The 22,034-nt window shown below is 35.5% G+C and overlaps 1 protein-coding gene across 9 annotated transcripts in view; it reads right to left on the reverse strand.

Annotated features, from left to right (window-relative positions):
* The window catches only part of NAALADL2 (N-acetylated alpha-linked acidic dipeptidase like 2), a 1,605,389-nt gene that overhangs the window by 693,158 nt on the left and 890,197 nt on the right, over window positions 1–22,034 (reverse strand). For all 9 annotated transcript variants that reach the window (XM_070373006.1, XM_070373026.1, XM_070373016.1 and 6 more), the window contains one exon: window positions 10,307–10,580. In XM_070373006.1, the coding sequence (XP_070229107.1) occupies window positions 10,307–10,580 (274 nt within the window). The remainder of the gene's footprint in view (window positions 1–10,306; window positions 10,581–22,034) is intronic.

The following is a 22,034-nucleotide window of genomic DNA, read 5'->3' on the forward strand; positions in this document are numbered from 1 at the left end:
AAACTATGGTTTTTCCAGTAGTTATGTATAAATGTGAGAGTTGGACTATAAAGTAAGCTGAGCTCCGAAGAACCAATGCTTTTGAACTGTGGTGTTGGAGAAGACTCTTGAGACTCCATTGGACTGTAAGGAGATTCAACCAGTCCATCCTAAAGAAAATGAGTCCTGAATATTCATTGGAAGGACTGATGTTGAAGCTGACACTCTAATACTTTGGTCACTGGATGCGAAGAGTTGACTCATTTGAAAAGACCCTGATGCTGGGAAAGATCAAAGGCAGGAGGAGAAGGGGACAACAGAGGATGAGATGGTTGAATGGCATCACCAACTCAATGGACATGAGTTTGAGTAAGCTCCAGGATTTGGTGATGGAAGCCTGGGAAGCCTGTCGTGTTGAAGTGCATGGGTTCACAAAGTCAGACACAACTAAGTGACTGAACTGACGTAAAGGAGAGAAAATTAAGTTAAAATAACATGGAAATTTAACTCAAGTAAAACAATATTCTGTTAGGATTACATTTCCATATTTAAGTTGATAGTCTTCATAGTCAACAGGCAAAATAATGTAAATTTGGGGTAAGAATGTATACTAGATTTATTGTTCAGTGTCTCAGTCATATCCGACAGGACTGTAGAGCACCAGGCTTCCCTGTCCTTCACTATCCCCTAGAGTTTACTCAAACTCATGTCCATTGAGTCAGCAGCAACAGCACATTTAACCATGGAGATTATCAGTTGCTTTCAGTATCTTCAGAATATTCATGTTTAGTAGAGAGTAGAGTGCCCACTATATAGATGAGGAAACAGAGTCTAAAATATTTAGGTAATACGCTAATGTTAATAGCAGATTGGCACCATGAAGTTGTGTAATTGCTTACCTAACTGCCAGTTTCCCCTATTAGACTGTCAGTTACATGTGGGCAGTGTCCAGAGATTCTTATATATCATTTTGCCCCTGTGATCGGTGTAAAAAGGCACTCAGTATGTGGCTAGCAGGCTAAATTCTATATTAGTATATGTTCCAGTATCAAAATAAAATATAACGAAAAACAGATTAATAAGCAAAGGGTACTTTATTTAATAAATGATACTCAATGTCTTAAAGTAAGAGTATCAAAAGAGTTGCAAATTCATTCAAGAGAATTCCTTCTGAAGACCATTTTTGAGATAGAATTCTGCTTCCTTTAGAATTATTTATATTAGTGTACTTAAATAGTGCATAAATCTAAGGCTTGACCTTAACACAGATCTCTCTAGTTCTGAAAAGACTAAATTTGCAGCATCCAATGAAATGAGGTAAACCTTATTTGTAAACCGTTTACTGGCATTTTATGGAAATTAAACTATAAATTAAATCTGCAAAGAAAGTTAATTTATCACAACATTATAAGAGGTATGCTTAAAATCATATTCAGTTCAGTTCAGCCTCTCAGTCATGTCCGACTCTTTGCAGCCCCATGAACTGCAGCACGCCAGACCTCCCTGTCCATCACCAACTCTGAGTCCACCCAAACCCATGTCCATTGAGTTGGTGATGCCATCCAACCATCTCACCTCTGTCATCCCCTTCTCCTCCTGCCCTCAATGTTTCCCAGCATCAGGGTCTTTTCAAATGAGTCAGCTCTTTGCATCAGGTGGCCAAAGGATTGGAGTTTCAGCTTCAACATCAGTCCTTCCAATGAACACCCAGGACTGATCTCCTTTAGGATGGACTCGTTGGATCTTCTTGGAGTCCACGGGATTCCCAAGAGTCTTCTCCAACACCACAGTTCAAAAGCATCAATTCGAGACAGCAAAAGAGACACTGATGTATGGAACAGTCTTATGGACTCTGTGGGAGAGGGAGAGGGTGGGAAGATTTGGGAGAATGGCATTGAAACATGTAAAATATCGTGTGTGAAACGGGATGCCAGTCCAGGTTCAATGCACGATGCTGTATGCTTGGGGCTGGTGCACTGGGACGACCCAGAGGGATGGTATGCGGAGGGAGGAGGGAGGAGGGTTCAGGATGGGGAGCACGTGTATATCTGTGATGGATTCATTTTGATGTTTGGCAAAACTAATACAATTATGTAAAGTTTAAAAATAAAATAAAATTAAACAAAAACAAAAACAAAAAAGCATCAATTCTTCGGTGCTCAGCTTTCTTTATAGTCCAACTCTCACATCCATACATGGCCATTGGAAAAACCATAGCCTTGACTAGATGGACCTTTGTTGACAAAGTAATGTCTCTGCTTTTTAATATGCTGTCTAGGTTGGTCATAACTTTCCTTCCAAGGAGTAAGTGTCTTTTAATTTCATGGCTGCAATCACCGTCTGCAGTGATTTTGAAGCCCAGAAAAATAAAATCAGTTACTCTTTACCCATCTATTTGCCATGAAGTGATGGGACCGGATGTCATGATCTTAGTTTTCTGAATGTTGAGCTTTAAGCCAACTTTTTCACTCTCCTCTTTCACTTTCATCAAGAGGCTTTTTAGTTCTTCACTTTCTGCCATAAGGGTGGTGTTATCTGCATCTCTGAGGTTCTTGATATTTCTCTCCGTAATCTTGATTCCAGCTTGTGCTCCTTCCAGCCCAGCATTTCTCATGATGTACTCTGCATATAAGTTAAATAAGCATATTCATATTAAAACTAATAATTCTAACCTAGAATGTTCTATCATATAGTTATGGTGATGCAAAATCTTTAGAAATAACTGGTCAAATTAGCAATCTGTATGCAAACATCTTCTGAGTCAAAACACCACATTTCTTCTAATGAAGATGGAGAAAAATAGTCCAGTGTACTTTAACTGTTTAGGAAAATTCAGCTGTCTTTGCTGTAAACTTTTATTTCATAAAGTAAGCTTTTGATTTTTCCTGGGAATAAGATGCAATCTCCCTAACAAATATTTAACTATGGATGCTATGTTATGATAGATCACTTCTTTATTTGTATATGTTTCTATCTAAATTTTAAATCCAGGAATAATATATACCTTAAATATGTGAAAACTAACCACATGGATTAATTTGGGGAAAAATCAGCCAATTATGAAATTCTTCTGCTAACTTAGTTACTTCACTGCTGCTAAGTCACTTCAGTCGTGTCCGACTCTGTGCGACCTCATAGACGGCAGCCCACCAGGCTCCCCCGTCCCTGGGATTCTCCAGGCAAGAACACTGGAGTGGGTTGCCATTTCCTTCTCCAATGCATGAAAGTGAAAAGTGAAAGCGAAGTAGCTCAGTTGTGTCCAACTCTTTGCGACCCTATGGACCGCAGCCTACCAGGCTCCTCCGTCCATGGGATTTGCCAGGTAAGAGTACTGGAGTGGGGTGCCATCACCTTCTCCGCATGAAATCAGAAACAGAAGATCATATTAAACCAAGGGATTTTCTACAGAGTTCAAAAAGTGAACCTCTTACATATAACTGTGTTCAAAACCATTCATTTCACACTGTTGTGCATTGTTGACCAAAAGATGGATTCCACAAGAGAAAAAAGAGGGGGGACAAATAAAATGCAAAATCCTTTTCAATATTGAAAAACTGCTCCAAGCTCACATTTCTATTTGTGAGAGTATAGATTCATTTTCACACCCAGAAAAACAATATAATTTCAGTCTGTTCTGTTAGCTTTCTGATATTTTTATCTGTAACAAAAAGAATTCAGAGGTAAATGCATATAGCTTTTCCTGCTGCCATAACACTGTTAAGTTTGCCTTTGCTTGATAATATTAAAAATAAAAGAAGAAGACAAAGTTTTCCCAGCCATGAGAAAATAGACACCTGACTACAAGTTATCCAAGGATTCCATGCCAGTTATTATTTTCTCTCTTCAGATTTTTTGACAAAATATTTGATGTAGTTTTCAGATATCATGTGTTAATATACTAGGTCTTGATATTTTACAAAAAAAAAGACAAGGAACTCTCTTCAGTCCCAAATTGACATGTTTGTCATTCTGCATTCAAAAATGAAATATTTCTTTTATTAGAGCTTTCAGTTTTAAAAGAAAAAATATAGTCAGGGATTATATGTATTTTACTATGTATTCATGCTTAAGGCATTTTCCTCCCTTACTAATATTTGTTTTGTTAAATAGAAGATAGGAAACTTATATTCACACAATATGTTAAAAATTTGTACTCCAAATTTTATGATATACAGTTCTACTATTTTCTTAATTTCTCCCATTTGAAGGTGTATCCTTTTATCAACTACTAATCACAGCAATAGGTAACATTTATTCAATACTTCTAAGTAGCAGACCATTTATATGGTTTCTATCATTTCTTGCCCACAGCAATCACTTGAGGTACTATAATTATTCCTCTTTTACAGATGAGGACCTTGAAGCTTAGAGAATTGAAGTAACCAAACCATGGGTGTGCAGATAATATGGAAGGTTGCTAGTTTGGGCTAGTGAACTATGCTTTCTGAGGAATGGGATAGTATTAAGTGTGTTGGTAACAATATTTCATGCACAGTAAATGAGTTGTTGAAAATGTTTCTTCATAGAATTGCATCACTTGGCTTTTCTTTCAAATGCAAAATAATGCTTAACAGAAAGAAAACTCAAAAATTCATAAAGTGTATTGGATTAAAAACAAATCCTTTATTCAAAATAAGAACATGATAGACCCAATGTGACCAACTTTTATTAAATAAATATTAATTGTTCCCATTGTTTTTCTGTATCTGCATGGGGTTCACAAAGGACAAAAGAAACAATTGCATGGAAATTATATAAAGCCATATATACTATTTATAAAACTGACTAGACATTGTCAGAACTATCAGTGTCTTACCATTATGATGATATTACAGCTGATATTTCCCATTAATAAAAATATAAATCACTATTACTCCCTGAAACTAATTTCAGTTCAGTTAAGTTCAGTCACTCAGATGTGTCTGACTCTATGCAAACCTATGCAGAGAGCACACCAGGCTTACCGGTCCATCACCAACTCGTGGAGCTTACCCAAACTCATATCCATCTTGTCGGTGATGCCATCCAACCATCTCATCCAATGTCGTCCCCTTCTCCTCCCACCTTCAATCTTTCCCAGCATCAGGGTCTTTTCAAATGAGTTGGTTCTTCACATCAGGTGGCCAAAGTATTGCAGTTTCAGCTTTAGCATCAGTCCTTCCAAATAATATTGAAGACTGATCTCCTTTAGGATGGACTGATTGGATATCTTTGCAGTCCAAGGGACTCTCAAGAGTCTTATCCAACACCACACCTCAAAAGCATCAATTCTTCGGCACACAGCTGTCTCTATAGTCCAACTCCCATATCCATACATGACTACTGGAAAAACCATAGTTTTGACTAGACAGATCTTTGTTGGTAAAGTAATGTCTTTGCTTTTTAATATGCTGTCTAGGTTGATCATAGCCTTTCTTCCAAGGTCATGGCAGCAGTCACCATCTGCAGTGATTTTGGAACCCCCCAAATAAAGTCTCTCACTGTTTCCATGGTTTCCCATTTATTTGACATAAAGTGATGGGTCCAAATGCCATGATTAGTTTTCTGAATGTTGAGTTTTAAGCCGACTTTTTCCCTCTCCTCTTTCACTTTCATCAAGAGGCTTTTTAGTTCTCCACTTTCTGCCATAAGGGTAGTGCCATCTGCATATCTGAGGTTATTGATATTTTTCCCAGCAATCCTGATTCTAGCTTGTGCTTCATCCAGCCTAGCATTTTTCATGATGTACTCTGCATATAAGTTAAATAGGCAGGGTGATAATATACAGCCTTGATGTACTCCTTTTCCTATTTGGAACCACTCTGTTGTTCCATGTCCAGTTCTAACTGTTCCTTCTTGACCTACATACAGATTTCTCATGAGGCAGGGCAGGTGGTCTGGTATTCCCATCTCTTTAAGAATTTTCCACAGTAACTAACCTCACTCATGCTAAATTATTTATGTATCCATTTTAATATATATTTTGCATCTGACAGGGCAACTCTCCTTAGAACCATTTTACTGACCCACCTGTCATTATGATGGGGTAAACAATGTCACCTTTCTGGTGCACAATGAATTACAAAGAAGTTGCAAAGTACACCATCCATCATGCTGACACTAAGTAGGTTTTCAAAGTAGATCTCAGATATCACAAATGCTGTTTAGACTGTTACCAGAAAGCAAAAATTGGAAGCTTATACAAAACAGTCATATGATGAATGAACATGACATCTCTTCAAAGAAAAAGGGTACGCCTCTTCTACAAATAACCTTGTCAAAAGCAAAAGTAGTGAGAAGCTTGGCTGGCAGTCAGACTAGAATAATTTAAGAACTTGATAATGGCTCTGCCTGATAGAAATTCATGCAAACACAATGAACTCAAAATCAAAAAGTATGTATGCCTGTATCATCAGCAGCAACCTCTCAAGCTTAATTTGAATTAGGAAATATCCTGAAGAAACATGGAAAATTCACCAGTATCCTATTAACTAGAATATATGAGTTTCACTAATACATCCATCTAAAACATGTATATAAAATATATGCAAGCATTCCCTATGCATATAAAATAGTCACCTAGAAATTGCTTTTGAAAATTATAATACTAACATAGTGATATAGTGTGAATTCAACAAATCAATATTAACATGAAGTGAAGTGGTTAGTTGCTCAGTCGTATCTGACTCTTTGTGACCCCCCATAAACTGTAGCCCACCAGGCTTCTCTCTAGAATTATCCAGGCAAGAATAGTGGATTGGGTAGCCATTCCTTTCTCCAGGGGATCTTTCTAACCCAAGGATCTAACCTGGGCCTTCTGCATTTCAGGTGGATTCTTTATCATTTGAGCCACCAGAGGGGTGTATTCTTTATTATGTATATAAATATTTAAATTATTATGTACTTAGTATAACAGATTTGAATTGGTAAAATAATTCTAAAAATTCTTAATACCAACATCTTCATCTAATTTGCAGTTAACTTCTTAAATATGTTCTTCAAATACAAGGTATTTGTTTTATCCATAATTGCATTTTAGTTCTTTTAATATTATTTCTTCCTATCTAGGCCCAATATTTCAAAGATAGAATACATTTCTACATCTATAGCTAACTTTATTTCTCCTTTTTAATAGTCATATTTTTAATTTTCCAATATTTCTTTATTAAAAATGCTAGTTTCTTAAAAAATCAAGTATAATTGTTAATATTATATTAGTTTCAGGTATACAACATAGTGATTCAATATTTTTATAGATTATACATCATTTAAAGTCATTATAAAATATTGGCTATATTTCCTATGCCCTACATCTTTGTAGCTTATTTATTTTATACATAGTAGTTTATACTTATTAATCCCCTATCTTTCCCTTTCCTTTCCCTCTTCCAACTAGTAACCACTAGTTTGTTCTCAACATTTATGAGTTTTTTTTTCTGTTTTGTTATATTATTCATTTTATTTTTTATATTCCACACATAAGTGATAAAATAATGTATTTGTCTTTCTGTTTCTGACATTTCGCTAAGCCTAATGCTGTCCGGGTCCACCCATGTTGTCTCAAGTGGCAAAATTTCATTTTTTATGGCTGAGTAACATACCACTGTCTATGTGTTTGTGTGTATGTGTAAAATACCATCTCTATGAACACTGGGGTGGGTATATATTTTCAAGTTAGCGTTTTTATTTTCTTCGAAAATATACTCAGAAGTGGAATTGCTTGGTCATATGGTAGCTCTTGGAGAAGGCAATGGCACCCCATTCCAGTACTCTTGCCTGGAAAATCCCATGGACGGAGGAGCCTGGTAGGCTGCGGTCCATGGGATCGCTAAGAGTCGGACATGACTGAGCGACTTCACTTTCACTTTTCACTTTCATGCATTGGAGAAGGAAATGGCAACCCACTCTAGTGTTCTTGCCTGGAGAATCCCAGAGACGGGGGAGCCTGGTGGGCTGTCATCTCTGGGGTCACACAGAGTCAGACATGACTGAAGTGACTTAGCAGCAGCATGGTAGCTCTATTTTTAGTTTTCCTGAAGAACCTACATACTGTTTTAAATAGTGGCTGTACCAATTTACAGTCCCACCAAGAGTGTAGGGTTCCATGACTTGTCACATCACAAACAGTTAAGTACCTCCACGATTCTATAGTACACCTTGATTTTTTAAAATATGAAACAGAAAATTTAAACACATAATCGATAAGATAAATGTATAATAATCAGAGATATGATTACATAGGAATACAAAAAACAATTCAGTGTGTCCAGAGGATTATTAGAGACGTCCATACAGAGACAACAGAGATACAAGTTATAGTTTCTTGACTTTTCCCTATCAGCTCAGTCAAGGAATAATGAATGTTTGCCAGAGGAAATTGAAAAGAAAATAAATGGGGGTGATTCCAAGGACCTTTTCAATCTTCTGGGATTTTATTGTTGTTTGGTGTTTGGGATGTGCTTTGTTTAGGGAAGGAGATGACTCTGATATACTTAAATCAACTGGAATAAGTAGGAGCCTGGAATTTTGGGCTTTCCTTGTAGCTCAGTGGTAAAGAATCCGCCCATAATGTGGGAGACCTGGGTTCAATCCCTGGGTTGGGAAGATCCCCTGGAGAAGGGAAAGGTTAACCACTCTAGTATTCTGGCCTGGAGAATTCCATGGACTGTATAGCCCATGGAGTTGCAAAGAGTCTGACCCAATTGAGCGACTTTCACTTACACAGGTTTGGGAGTCTGAGAGAAAATCTGTGCGTTAACTTTAGAATCTCAACTTAAGACTGAAGTTTCTGAACCAAAGAAAGAAAGCTAGCAGCCTCCTTCTATTTCTACTAATATGCAGGTACATTTCTATTATTGCCTATCAGAAATAGGGTATAGTGATCAAATCAAACCATGAGTCCTACACTAGAATTATTACACTTAATATTACATTAACTTTTAATTAATAAAAAGACTTGCAAGATGGTGCTGGTTATGTGTAGTAGATATGCTAGATGTCAACGATGTTAAAACACAGAACAAAAACAGTGCTGAAGGATCAGTTAACTGCCTCTCCCCATAAATTAACAAAAGTTTAGAAACAAGCCTATATTTATGCAATGTAACTCTAAATGATTTAAATTAATCATCTTATTCTGACTTAATCATAAATTAGAATCTTAAAAAGCTGTGTCAATAATTAGCAGAAACATCATTTTATTCACACAAAATCTATAGAAGAAATTTACAGCTTTATAAAGAAACTAAATGTGTTTATTAAAATGAGACTTTTACATAGATATGGAAAATTTGCCCATAAAGGAAACTGCTGCTGCTGCTGCTAAGGCGCTTCAGTTGTGTCCGACTCTGTGCAACTCCATAGATGACAGCCCACCAGGCTCCCCCGTCCCTGGGATTCTCCAGGCAAGAACACTGGAGTGGGTTGCCATTTCCTTCTCCAATGCATGAAAGTGAATAGTGAAAGTGAAGTCGCTCAGTCGTGTCCGACTCCTAGCGACCCCATGGAGGCTCCTCCATCCATGGGATTTTTCCAGGTAAAGGAAACTAGTGACCATTTAAATGCTTGAAGTCTAACTGCTATATTTTTCTTATAATAGGCTAAGCTCTATCCTCCACGATTTACATCTATTAATTCAATTGTCACAACAAGATTGTGAAGCTGGGACCATTATTATCCCCATTACAGAGATGAGAAAACTCAGCCTTAGATGCTTAATTATCAGTGATAACTGGGGATTTGAGAATTGAAACTAGTCCACGTGGCTCTAGAAGCTGTTCACCTAACCACAATGCCGGAAAAACACATTAAAAAACAGAACAAAACAAATAAACACAAAACAGCTAACTTAGAAAGACTAAAGTGAAAAATTCATACCTGGTCCCTTTTTCATGTATTTTCCATCATAAAGCAGAAACACTGTATATCAAATCTTAAATGTGTGAATAATCACATCCATTTTCCACTTCATTTCTTGTGTGCATACACAATCTCAAAACACAACTGCCTCCATTTCTATTCTTTCTGTCCACATCAGTCTATTAAAACTTGCCTCCTTAGAACCAAAGAAGAAAATGAATTTGCACTGTAAGAGCTAAGCGAAATGTGAATGACTCAGTCACACATTCAACACTTTTGAATTAAATTCTTCTAACATGTTTTCACTTTCCAAATATGACAAGGGTCAGGCAATTTAAATCTTCCTTCCCCTTTCCTGGCACCTCTACACTGAGAACATTTAATGGTTACTTTGGTATTCTGTATCTTGCCAGTTAGTTCAATTTAGATGAAAGCTGTTGTTTTCTAATCTCATTTCACTGTAAATGACAGAGATAAATGGTCATATTACCTTGAGAATTCCATTGGCAGAATAGGCTGCGTATGAATATAGCAGGTCTTGGCTGCTCCATTTTCTGGCTTCTTCACTGCAAGGCTGGCCATTAGGATGAAAGCACTGGCCACTGCTGCTCAGAGTCACAGAGCTGGGAGAAAGACCTGGCAGGTTCAGCAACACAGAGTAATTTACAAGCTGTACATCATCTAAGCCCAAAGAAGTCCACTGAGTCTTAATCTTCTTTGAAATTTCCATGTCATCTTCACTTTTGTACAGCTGTACCAAATTTCTGAAAGAAATTCAAAAAAAAAATACTCTTAAAAAAAAACAGGAAAATCTTTATTCTTTTGAGTTATGGTTGTTCACTATATGAAATATTATCAATAGATACGGGATATGAAAGATGAATGAGACAGGATGCCACACAAGAAATTCAGTTTGGTAGAGCTGATGAGCTTGTATAGAAATTATACAAATCAAAGCAGAATGAATTAAACTCTTAATTAAGAACTAATAAAGGACTATGGGACTACCGAGAGGAGAGTAATCAATGCCAAATAATTATTTTATTAGTTCTGATCCTTCTATTGACATCAACATAATCTTATTTAAAACTGGGCTCCAAAATGAGTGATCATGCTGGCTGAGACAGTTATGTATTATAGTTAACATAATTACATATAAAGTCATGTGATTAATACACAGCTATTGCTATTTAAAATGATTTAGAGGCAAATCTTGATACAAATTACATGTCAAATTATATGATGCTATGAAAATCATGATATGCAGTAAAATCAGTATATCCTGTTAAAGCCAACCACATACTGTCAAACCAATATGAAGTTAATTTTCATGTATTCTTGCTGTGTAGTCTGTAAATTTATTTCTATACCTGTTCCAAGTCCATAGTAATACTATTTTTGCTTATGACATCCTAGAAACCAGAAAAACTGTGGTTAAAAATATGCATAGAGCCTGGAAAGGAATGAGACATAGGAAATTAAAATGTTAAAATTTAATAAAGTTTTGCTTTGTTTGGGGCTAGAATATAAAGGAACCAGCTCTTTTTGGTTTTTGGCCAAAAAAAATGTATCTATCTTCCTATAAACATTACATTTCTATCTAAACTATTACCTAATAGTATGGATATTTTTTATTATTTTTGCCCATCACATTATTTTTCTCAGTACTTATTTAAGAACCCCCAAACAAAACCAGTCAATCCTAAAGGAAATCAACACTCAATATTCATTATAAGGACTAATGCTGAAGCTGAAGCTTCAATACTTTGGCCACCTGATGTGAAGAGACAACTCATTGGAAAAGACCCTGATTCTGGGAAAGATTGAAGGCAGGAGGAGAAGGGGGCAGCAAAGGATGATATGGTTGGCATCATCACTTCAATGTTCATGAGTCTGAGCAAACTCCGGGAGATAGTGAAGGATAGGGAAACCTGGTGTGCTTTAGTCCATGAGGCCGCAAAGAGTAGGATATAACTTAGTGACTGAACAACAACAGGGTACTTACCTTCTCCCAATTTTTGGTTTCTCTTTCATATTCAATGTCTTGTTTTATGATGAAATAAAATTTTATAATCTTAATGTGCAATTTCTGAGGTTTGTGGTTTCTTGTTTCTATTGAATAGAACATATGGTACCATCCTCTGGCCACAGTATGGTGTCATTTGCTCCAGAAAGCCTTTGTGTGCATGTTTTTTTTTTTGTTGTTGTTGTTGTTAATACAATGTAATGGTTTGCACATTTTTATGAATCCGTCTCAAATCTGAGGTAATGAAGTTATTTTCAGAAAAGATTTAAAGAATTAAGTTTTTCACATTTAAGTGTTTACCTGGAATATTTATGCATGTGTGTGTGTATGTGTGGTGTGATAGAAATGAATGTAATATTACCCAATATTATTTTGTGTGTATTAATAATCATCCTGGTTCCCATTGCTACATTCTTCACTCATGTGCAATAACAATTCTTTCATTTATATATATATTTCTACATGTCTTTGGGTGTGACCAGTCTCCTTAGTCAATTCCACTCTTTTTGATCCATCTTCATAGCAATACTCCATTGAAATCATTATTACCTTAAAATATGGCTCAATATTCAGAATGGCAAGTCCTCTAATTGTTCTTCCTCAAGAATATCTTCATTATTTTTTCTCTACCATATTAATATTAAAATACATGTATCAATTTCCATATCAAGCTTATGATTAGAATTACAAAAACTTGAGCACCTACCTCTATGTATTAGATATGAAGCCTTTATAAGGACTTATTACTATTCCCATAACATATAAGAGGGAAAAAATCTGGATAAACAGTTAAGAATTAGGACACAAATCCTACTTCTTCTGCACTTACTTTATAAATATTTCTTCAATATTTATCGATATACCATGTTATACATTATCTCTACCTAATAGAGATTATCTTATCAAAATCTTGCATACTATGGTGGTTAGCTGTATTTAAAGGAACATGTATTATAGTACTCTGAATACCACTATATCAATATAACAAATATGTTATATGTTATGTTAACAAAGCTTTGTTATACACATAGTTATAAAAATATCAGCCCTTAGAAAATGATTGAAGAAACATTTCCTAATAAATATTTCCTGCTGCTGCTAAGTCGCTTCAGTAGTGTCTGACTCTGTGCGACCCCATAGTTGGCAGCCCACCAGGCTCCCCCGTCCCTGGGATCCTCCAGGCAAGAACACTGGAGTGGGTTGCCATTTCCTTCTCCAATGCATGAAAGTGAAAAGTAAAAGTGAAGTCACTCAGTCGTGTCCGACTCTAGTGACCCCATGGACTGCAGCCTAGCAGGCTCCTCCATCCTTGGGATTTTCCAGGCAAAAGTACTGGAGTGGGGTGCCATTGCCAACATTCCAAATAATTAAGCTAATAAATACCTCTTCGAGGCCAATCTTCCTAATATTAACTTTTAATTCTTTTTAAATTAAAATATAATTTAAAATTAATCAAGTTGTTTTAAATTTATCAAATTGTTTATATGAGTCTTGCCTTCTGCACCACTCCCCTTGAAAAAAGATTTAAGGAAGCTATATGAGTAATGTGTTCTAAAATTATGTAACCTTTAAATCTAAATTGTTTCACATAAATTAGTTTTATTGATACAAATGGTTGGTTCATGATTCTATCTACTAATCATTCCAAACCCCTTAGAATGTTAAAATGCCCAAGTTTTGAGAATTTACAGTTTTCTGAACTCCCCCCCCAAATATTGTGAGATACATGGTGAACAGTTCTGTTATAATTAGGCAGTTTGCTATATTCAAAGAGAAATATTATTAAGTAATTAACTGCAAAATAATCTCAATTTACTAATTTCAGAGAAAGCTGAAAAGTTAGGAGTGTGTCACCTAAAATCACATGAAATTTGAGAGAAACTTTCATTCTGCTTTAATTTTTAAAATAAGAGTTTCCATGGGCCAATAGTTTTGGCAGGAAGCAAATGAACTGTGATGCCTTAGACTTGAATTTGGAAGTAAGCTTGGCTTTAGTGTTTCATTGGCCAGTAGAGACTGGAAATGGGAGGATTATAGCTCTGCTAGACAAAATTCTGTTTATATCAATGTTCAACACCTGCTACTGGATGAGCCGCAGAGCAACACTGGTGTTAGAATTGGAAGAAGCGATGCATGTAGTATTCCTAGTATAAGGGGGACTGCCAAGATTCTACTGTAAATGAGCAGTCAAAGAAAAACCTCTAAAGAAACGCACACAATACACAGAAAACAAATAGCACATTTACTAATGTTCACTGAGATTTTCTTAGGTGTGTATCCAATAACACACACACACACTCATATTTGTATCAGTTTGATATTTTGCACATACTAAGAAGTCAAAAGTTTCTTTAAAGTTATTTGACTTGGTATTCAATGTAGTAAAATTCTCGGAATCATGCACTGTATACGCCCAGTAAATTTCAAGACGCTACAGCACAGATTGACTTTATCTCAATTTTGTTTTAGAAATATTAAGACTAAAATGCATGGCAAAGCTATATCACACATAATAGCAAGAAATCAAGTAGTTAGGAGGGTAAAGGATCATCCCCTCACCTTCCTCACCAGCCAGCCATTAACATCATGCCAAACAAAGCATGACTATGTGCCTCACTACTTTTTTCCTTCTAAAATGCCAAATCAACAGTAAATCATGTACTGAATGTCTACTATAGAGACTGAAAACACTGTGCATAATCAACTTGCAAAAATATCCTCATGTATCTACTGTTACCACTTTACAAATAAGAAATTTGTGGGTCAGGTAATATAACTAAGTTGTATAATGTCCCGGATTAGGTAAGTCAGATTTCTTCTCCACTACACTGTATTTTAGATTTCCACGCCATTTAGAAGGAGCAAATAGTCTTCTAAACTTTGATGCTTTCCAAAAGTAATGAAAATGTAGAGTGTTATAAAGAATAATATTTGGGTAAAGTAATTAAAAGTTGGATGGTGTGAAGTTAGAGGAAAGTGGCCTTTATGTTCATGACAAATTAAGACTTAGGGAAATCACAACAACTATTTTTAGAATACAGAAGCCCAAAGTTCAGAGTTTGAGAACCATATGAAGGCAAAAAAACAAAACAAACAAACAAAAAAACCCTGCCTGCTTATTATATACCACATTAAAAAAAAAAAAAAAAGCTATCACAGAAGTATATCAACTGAAAGAGACCTTAATACCTCCTCATGATCAAGGAGAACATGGAGCATAGCGGTCTGCTTTGCAAATTATGGAAGGCGCACAGATGATCACCAAGATCACCAAGATACCATGCTTGGTGATCTCCAGCATAAAGCTGGTAATCAATACTCGATTCATTAATTTAACTTGATATGACACAAATAGTAAAATAAGCTTGACTAAAACCTAGGACACACAGAAATAAAACTGCCAATACATCTGTTACTACCTGAATTAAAAAAAAAAATTTAGAAAGAGTTCAGTGGTATAACTTCTCATCTTTCATTCCTTACACACATTTATATAGGAAATAATTTCATCTTTGGTTAATACTGTGTATATTTTGGACTATATATTGTACTATCTCATGATGAAACGTTTAAAAATATGTTTTAGAAAGAAGAAATGTGAACAAAATGAAGGCTAATGCAAGGCATGAAAGCTAATAAGCTTTTACAAAATGTACCATCCCTGCACAAGAATGTTACTGTTAATAGTACCTGGCTTTAGAGACTCTTTCTCTAGTTTTTATGGAAAATAGTTGTCAAAAATCACTTACCAATTAAGTCACCTTATTTATCTAAACTAAATCTAAAAGTTAATTCACACAAGTTAATCCAATTAGTAGGACATTATAAGTCTTCAATATCATCTGTTTGTTCTCTAGTGAAAATGACATAAACTTGGGTGGTACTAAAATTTAACATGGATTCTTGGTTTTGGAGAAGGAAATGGCAACCCACTCCTGTATTCTTGCCTGGGAAATCCCATGGGCAGAGGAGCCTTGTGGGCTACAGTCCATGGATTAGCAAGAGTTGGACATGACTTAGCAACTAAACCAACAACTGTATAATTCAATGAATAAATATTGGGAGAAGCATATTCCATTTCAAGAAGATCATAATAAAAATGACTGATCTCCATGCTTCAGAATAATCATTTTTATTGAGAATATTTTAAAGTACCTGAAACACCAACTTGATTCCTTATTCTTGACATTAACACAAAATTATCAATGTATCTCACTAAACTAAAAAAATAAATTTTAAGGACAAATATTGAGTCTTATCCCTTTTAATGCATCTTGAAAACCCAACTCCAGTTCCTTGTGCTTAGTAAGTGGTGTGAAAGTGAAAGTAACTCAGCTGTGTCTGACTCTTTGTGACCCCATGGACTATACAGTCCATGGAATTGTCCAGGCCAGAATAAGGGAGTGAGTAGCCTTTCCCTTCTCCAGGACATCTTCCCAACCCAGGGATCAAATCCAGGTCTCCCACATTGCAGGTGGATTCTTCACGAGCTGAGCCACAAGGGAAGTCTTAGAATACTGGAGTGGGTAGCCTATCCCTTCTCCAGCAGATCTTCCTGACTCAGGAATTGAACTGGGGTCTCCTGCATTGCAGGTGAATTCTTTACCAACTGAGCTATCAGGGAAGCCCTAGTAAGTGGAAACCACAGCAAATAATTGGTAATTTTTTTTACTAATATACTGTTAAGACTACACTGAAAATATAATTGATACTTATTTTCATTTATTTTCCAGTATAGTAAATTAAATATTTAGTACAGCAAGGTCGACTCAAATGATAACATTATATAATGAGGGGAATTAATATACTGATATTTTAAAAATAACTTTTAGATGCTATCTTTCTGTGACACTACAATACATTAAAGCTATTGTCAGCACAAAGAATGATAATGTCTACATGAGGACAATAATCAGAATCAGTAAGAATTTGTGTTATTTGTCACTGTTAATCAAGACTACCTTTCACGAGCATATTCATTTCAGCACTCAAGAGTGAAATCTTCTCTATTAAATGATATGCATTACATGGTAAATCACATAAATCATGAGAAAAACAACTACTAATATGCCCATCTTTATGAAATGCATTGAAATCAATCTGTAGAGATATTTGGTCATTGGAAGTCATAATAGTATGGAAACACAAATGAAAAATGAAAAGTAAGTGTTAAAATAATAGAAAATTAGAGTTATGACAAGAAAAACATATTGCAAACTGAGATATTTGAATAAGCTGTCATTTAGAAGCTTCACCTCTGTTGTATACATGAAGAAATAAGAAAAGAGGCTTATTGCTAGAGAAGAAATGAGCAGCATTGATGGTGATATTTCTGACATACTTCATCTACATAATTGGACAACCAACTGTCAACAAAAGATTGGTAGAGGGTAGTGGGTGTGGGTGGGGAGAGACAGTAGCTTTGAGAGGAGGAGAACACAGAGTAAAGATACTGGATGCTGAATTCAGTAAAAGAGGGCTTACATTTTGGCTTTTGTATATAAGCTATATGAAACTGCACATATGAGTATCTTTTGAGCCTCAATTTCCACATGGTAATCTGTTGAATAGTAAGATGTTACTTTTTTTTTTGAGACCATTAAATACATATGTAAAGTATGTACATATTTTTTATGTACATACATATTTAGCACAGACTCTAGAACCCCCAGGGATATAATAAAGGTTACTTTACTTTCCCTTTTTCCTTTCCTAAATGATCTGTCCCAAGTACTGAAATAAGAATAACAACATCTACTTTAGTACACGAACTACTTCACAATACATACCTGGATTTAATTTGATTCACAGTTGAAACTATTAAGCCCTATTTATCATCTCTTCTTCTGAGTAAATTCATGGTATTTAAATATACTGACACACTTGAATTCTAGACACTGAATTCAATTTTTCATATTTTCTTTCTTTCCTACAGATCATTAACAGTTAAAAAAAAAAGGAACATAATGAAAAAGCTGTTTATTGGTTTGTTTTTTTTAATTTTATTTTATTTAACTTTATAATATTATATTGGTTTTGCCATATATCAAAATGAATCTGCCACAGGTATACATGTGTTCCCCATCCTGAACCCTCCTCCCTTCCCATACCATCCCTCTGGGTCGTCCCAGTGCACCAGCCCCAAGCATCCAGTATCGTGCATCTAACCTGGACTGGCGACTCATTTCATATATGATATTATACATATTTCAATGCCATTCTCCCAAATCATCCCACCCTCTCCTTCTCCCACAGAGTCTAAAAGACTGTTCTATACATCAGTGTCTCTTTTGCTGTCTCGTATACAGGAAAAATAAATGACCCAATCAAAAAATGGGCCAAAGAACTAAATAGACATTTCTCCAAAGAAGACATACAGATGGCTAACAAACACATGAAAAGATGCTCAACGTCACTCATTATCAGAGAAATGCAAATCAAAACCACTATGAGGTACCATTTCACGCCAGTCAGAATGGCTGCAATCCAAAAGTCTACAAGCAACAATGCTGGAGAGGGTGTGGAGAAAAGGGAACCCTCTTACACTGTTGGTGGGAATGCAAACTAGTACAGCCACTATGGAGAACAGTGTGGAGATTCCTTAAAAGACTGGAAATAGAACTGCCTTATGATCCAGCAATCCCACTGCTGGGCATACACACTGAGGAAACCAGAATTGAAAGAGACACGTGTACCCCAATGTTCATCGCAGGACTGTTTATAATAGCCAGGACATGGAAGCAACCTAGATGTCCATCAGCAGATGAATGGATAAGAAAGCTGTGGTACATATACACAATGGAGTATTACTCAGCCATTAAAAAGAATACATTTGAATCAGTTCTAATGAGGTGGGTGAAACTGGAGCCTATTATACAGAGTGAAGTAAGCCAGAAAGAAAAACACCAATACAGTATACTAACGCATATATATGGAATTTAGAAAGATGGTAACAATAACCCTGTATACGAGACAACAAAAGCTAAGTTTAGAAGGAGCTCAGATTATTGGTTACCTATTCTTCAAAGAAAAATTAAAATCATCTCTCTTTCAAAGTTTTTATTTTTTATTATGCAATTAATGTATATTTACTGGAGAAAACATAGACAAGCAAAATTTAACAAAAGAATGCAAGAAAATAATATATAATAATATAATAATAGGAAAATATAAAAAAATTAATAATAGGAAAATGCTCTCCTGGTAATAAAGCATGGTATTACCTTGGTAATATTGAGTTCACAATTCAACTACTTTTTAATACAAATATGCATAATAGTCACAGAACTTATGCTGTTACCACTACCAACATTTTCTGAGTGCTTAGTGCCAGTCATTGTTTTAAGTGGTTTATATCCACATACTATTTATACATGTAATTTAAAATTAAATTAAAATGGGCCTAGAAAAGAAATAGAATAATTACCAAGTTTCAAGAGAGAATATCTAGAAATTTGTCTCTCTGCCTTTACATAAGCCAAATAGTTGAATATAGAGATGACAGTTAATGAACGTTGGTAGAGCAAGCTGACAACATCAAGTCTGGAAGACAGAGGAGTAAGCAAATTTTCAGAGAATTGTACTCTTTCTAGTAAGAACAGAAATGGTGAACATTTCTTGGTTAAAGATGTGTGTAGGTTGATACCACTGAATGAATACTGATGATGCTAATACAACTGAAGAAGGCTAATACGCTCCCAGGGCTTCCCTGGTGGCTCAGACAGTAGAGTCTGCCTGCAAAGTGGGAGACTCGGGTTTGATCCCTGGGTCAGGAAAATACCCTGGAGAAGGAAATGGCAACCCACTCCAGTATTCTTGCCTGGGAAATCCCATGGACAGAGGGGCCTGGCAGGCTACAGTCCATGGAGTCTCAAAGAGTTGGACATGACTGAGCAACTAATACTTTCATTAATATGCTCTCAGATAAAGTAAAATACAAAGAATAGTACTCTCATCACTGAATATCTACTATGCACAAAGAAATTTAAAAGCTTCCATCTGTCAAAATCTGGCCAAAATATCTTAACATCTTTGGCAGTTGGTCAAATGTCACTCTGTACTATCCCATGCATATTTTTTTGGACTTTGTCACTAGAAACCTATTTTTATTCTCACATTCATTCACCCCCTACTCAAATAACCAGTGAGTGTCTACTGTAGGGCAGCTTTGTGTGTGCTGCAAGTAAGTAGTTAAGCCAAAGAGACAAAACTCTCTATCTCTAGTTAAGTGAAGTAGGCTTTAAAACTCACAAAACAAAATTTGAAAGTACAAATAAAATATTCAAATTCACAAAATTGGAAATTCTAACAAATTTCTCTCAGTAATTGATAGAATAAGCAGAAAAAGAAAAATTAGGGAATAGATGACCAAAATAATTTTAAAAATTGACCAATATAACATACATAGAAAACCATACCCAATAACTTTCTAAGTACACATGGAACATTTATGAGATCCCCATATGGTAGACCATAAAAAGTGAGTCTTAACAAACTTCAAAACACTAAAATCATGCAGACTCTTTGTTCTGAACACAGTGGAGTTAGGCTAGAATTCAATAATAAAAATATAAGTAGAAATTCCAGTTTCTTGGAAATTATATAATTCTAAGTAATCAATACGTTAAAGATAAAATTAAAATTGGGAATATGTTTAAATGAATGATAAATAAAACATGGCATAGCAATATTTTTGGGAAGCAGTAAAGCAGTGCTTCAGAGAAGGCAATGGCACCCCACTCCAGTACTTTTGCCTGGAAAATCCCATGGATGGAGGACCCTGGAAGGCTGCAGTCCATGGGGTCGCTGAGGGTCAGACACGACTGAGAGACTGCACTTTCAATTTTCACTTTCATGCATTGGAGAAGGAAATGGCAACCCACTCCAGTGATCTTGCCTGGAGAATCCCAGGGACGGGGGAGCCTGGTGGGCTGCCGTCTATGGGGTTGCACGGAGTCGGACATGACTGAAGTGACTTAGCAGCAAAGCAGTGCTTAGAGAAAAACATATTGCCTTAAACAGTATGTAAGAAAACAAAGTTAATGATTTAACTTCAATTTCAAAACTTTAGAAAAATACAGCAAAATAAACTCAAATGAAATTTAAAAGAAGGAAATAATAAAAATAAGAACAAAATGATTGAAAAAAAAATGTATTGGAGAAAACATCCCATGAACCCTCTGATAAGCATTTTGGCTATTTTTTACTATATCACATGAGTTTTTAATAGACATTCTTTTAATGAATATACTTTTAATTACCTACTATGGAATATTTACATATCACATGAACATTATTTAATATTTGTAACCATTTACATAATGTATGAAGTACATAATACATGAAACAACTATAAAGTATGCTTCATTTTATCCTAAAAATTTAGCCAGCAAAGAAGTGAAATATACATAATAGTTTTCAGAAACTTGGTCAGGCTACTCATTAAACATACTTAACACAAATATCCCCCTGCCCTTTCCTTAGTCTTCATCATTTTTATGCATTCTATATATACAAATTGTGATTCAGTTTCTCTTATTAGCCAGTGGGTTTGGGATTTCCTAACGAACTCTAATGAAGACAAAGACACAAACATAATAGAAGAAAACACGTAATTCTTTAGTGCCCACTACTCCAAATCCTTGTTTTAATTCTTGAAATATGGGCACACACCTATTTTCACATAGGTTCATGGTTGGCTTTGGCCACATAATGTTTAAATTGGTATATCGTTAAAACCAGAGCTCTGATTTTTCTTATAGTCACCCAACTGCTCTTTTCATAGCCATAATCATGTTACATAATTATAGTGAACTCTGTTAAGCTAACTGTGAGAAATAAGTACCAACTAAGCAACTTCTGTTCATTTCCACCTTTAGCATTACTTTTCCTGACTGACCAGCAGACCATTTTTAGAGTCTTTAAAAATATACACACTTGAACTAATTTTCTGCCCATATGAAACTAACAGAACAAAAACATTTAATTTGAGTCCTAAGCAAGAAAGTCATGCAAAGCAGAATTGCTTCTTTTGCTTGTTATTTTTAGAAAAACAAAGCTTATATGAGGACAGCAAATTGGAAATGTGCATATGCTGTTGCTGGGCAGATTTTCCTCAATATCTCTCTCAAAGAACTGAAATGCCCTTATATCTATATTGTTCTAGACCTCTCTCTGTAGGTTTAGGCTATAT

The sequence above is a fragment of the Bos mutus genome, chromosome 1 (assembly GCF_027580195.1).
Source record: "Bos mutus isolate GX-2022 chromosome 1, NWIPB_WYAK_1.1, whole genome shotgun sequence".
NCBI lineage: Eukaryota > Metazoa > Chordata > Mammalia > Artiodactyla > Bovidae > Bos > Bos mutus.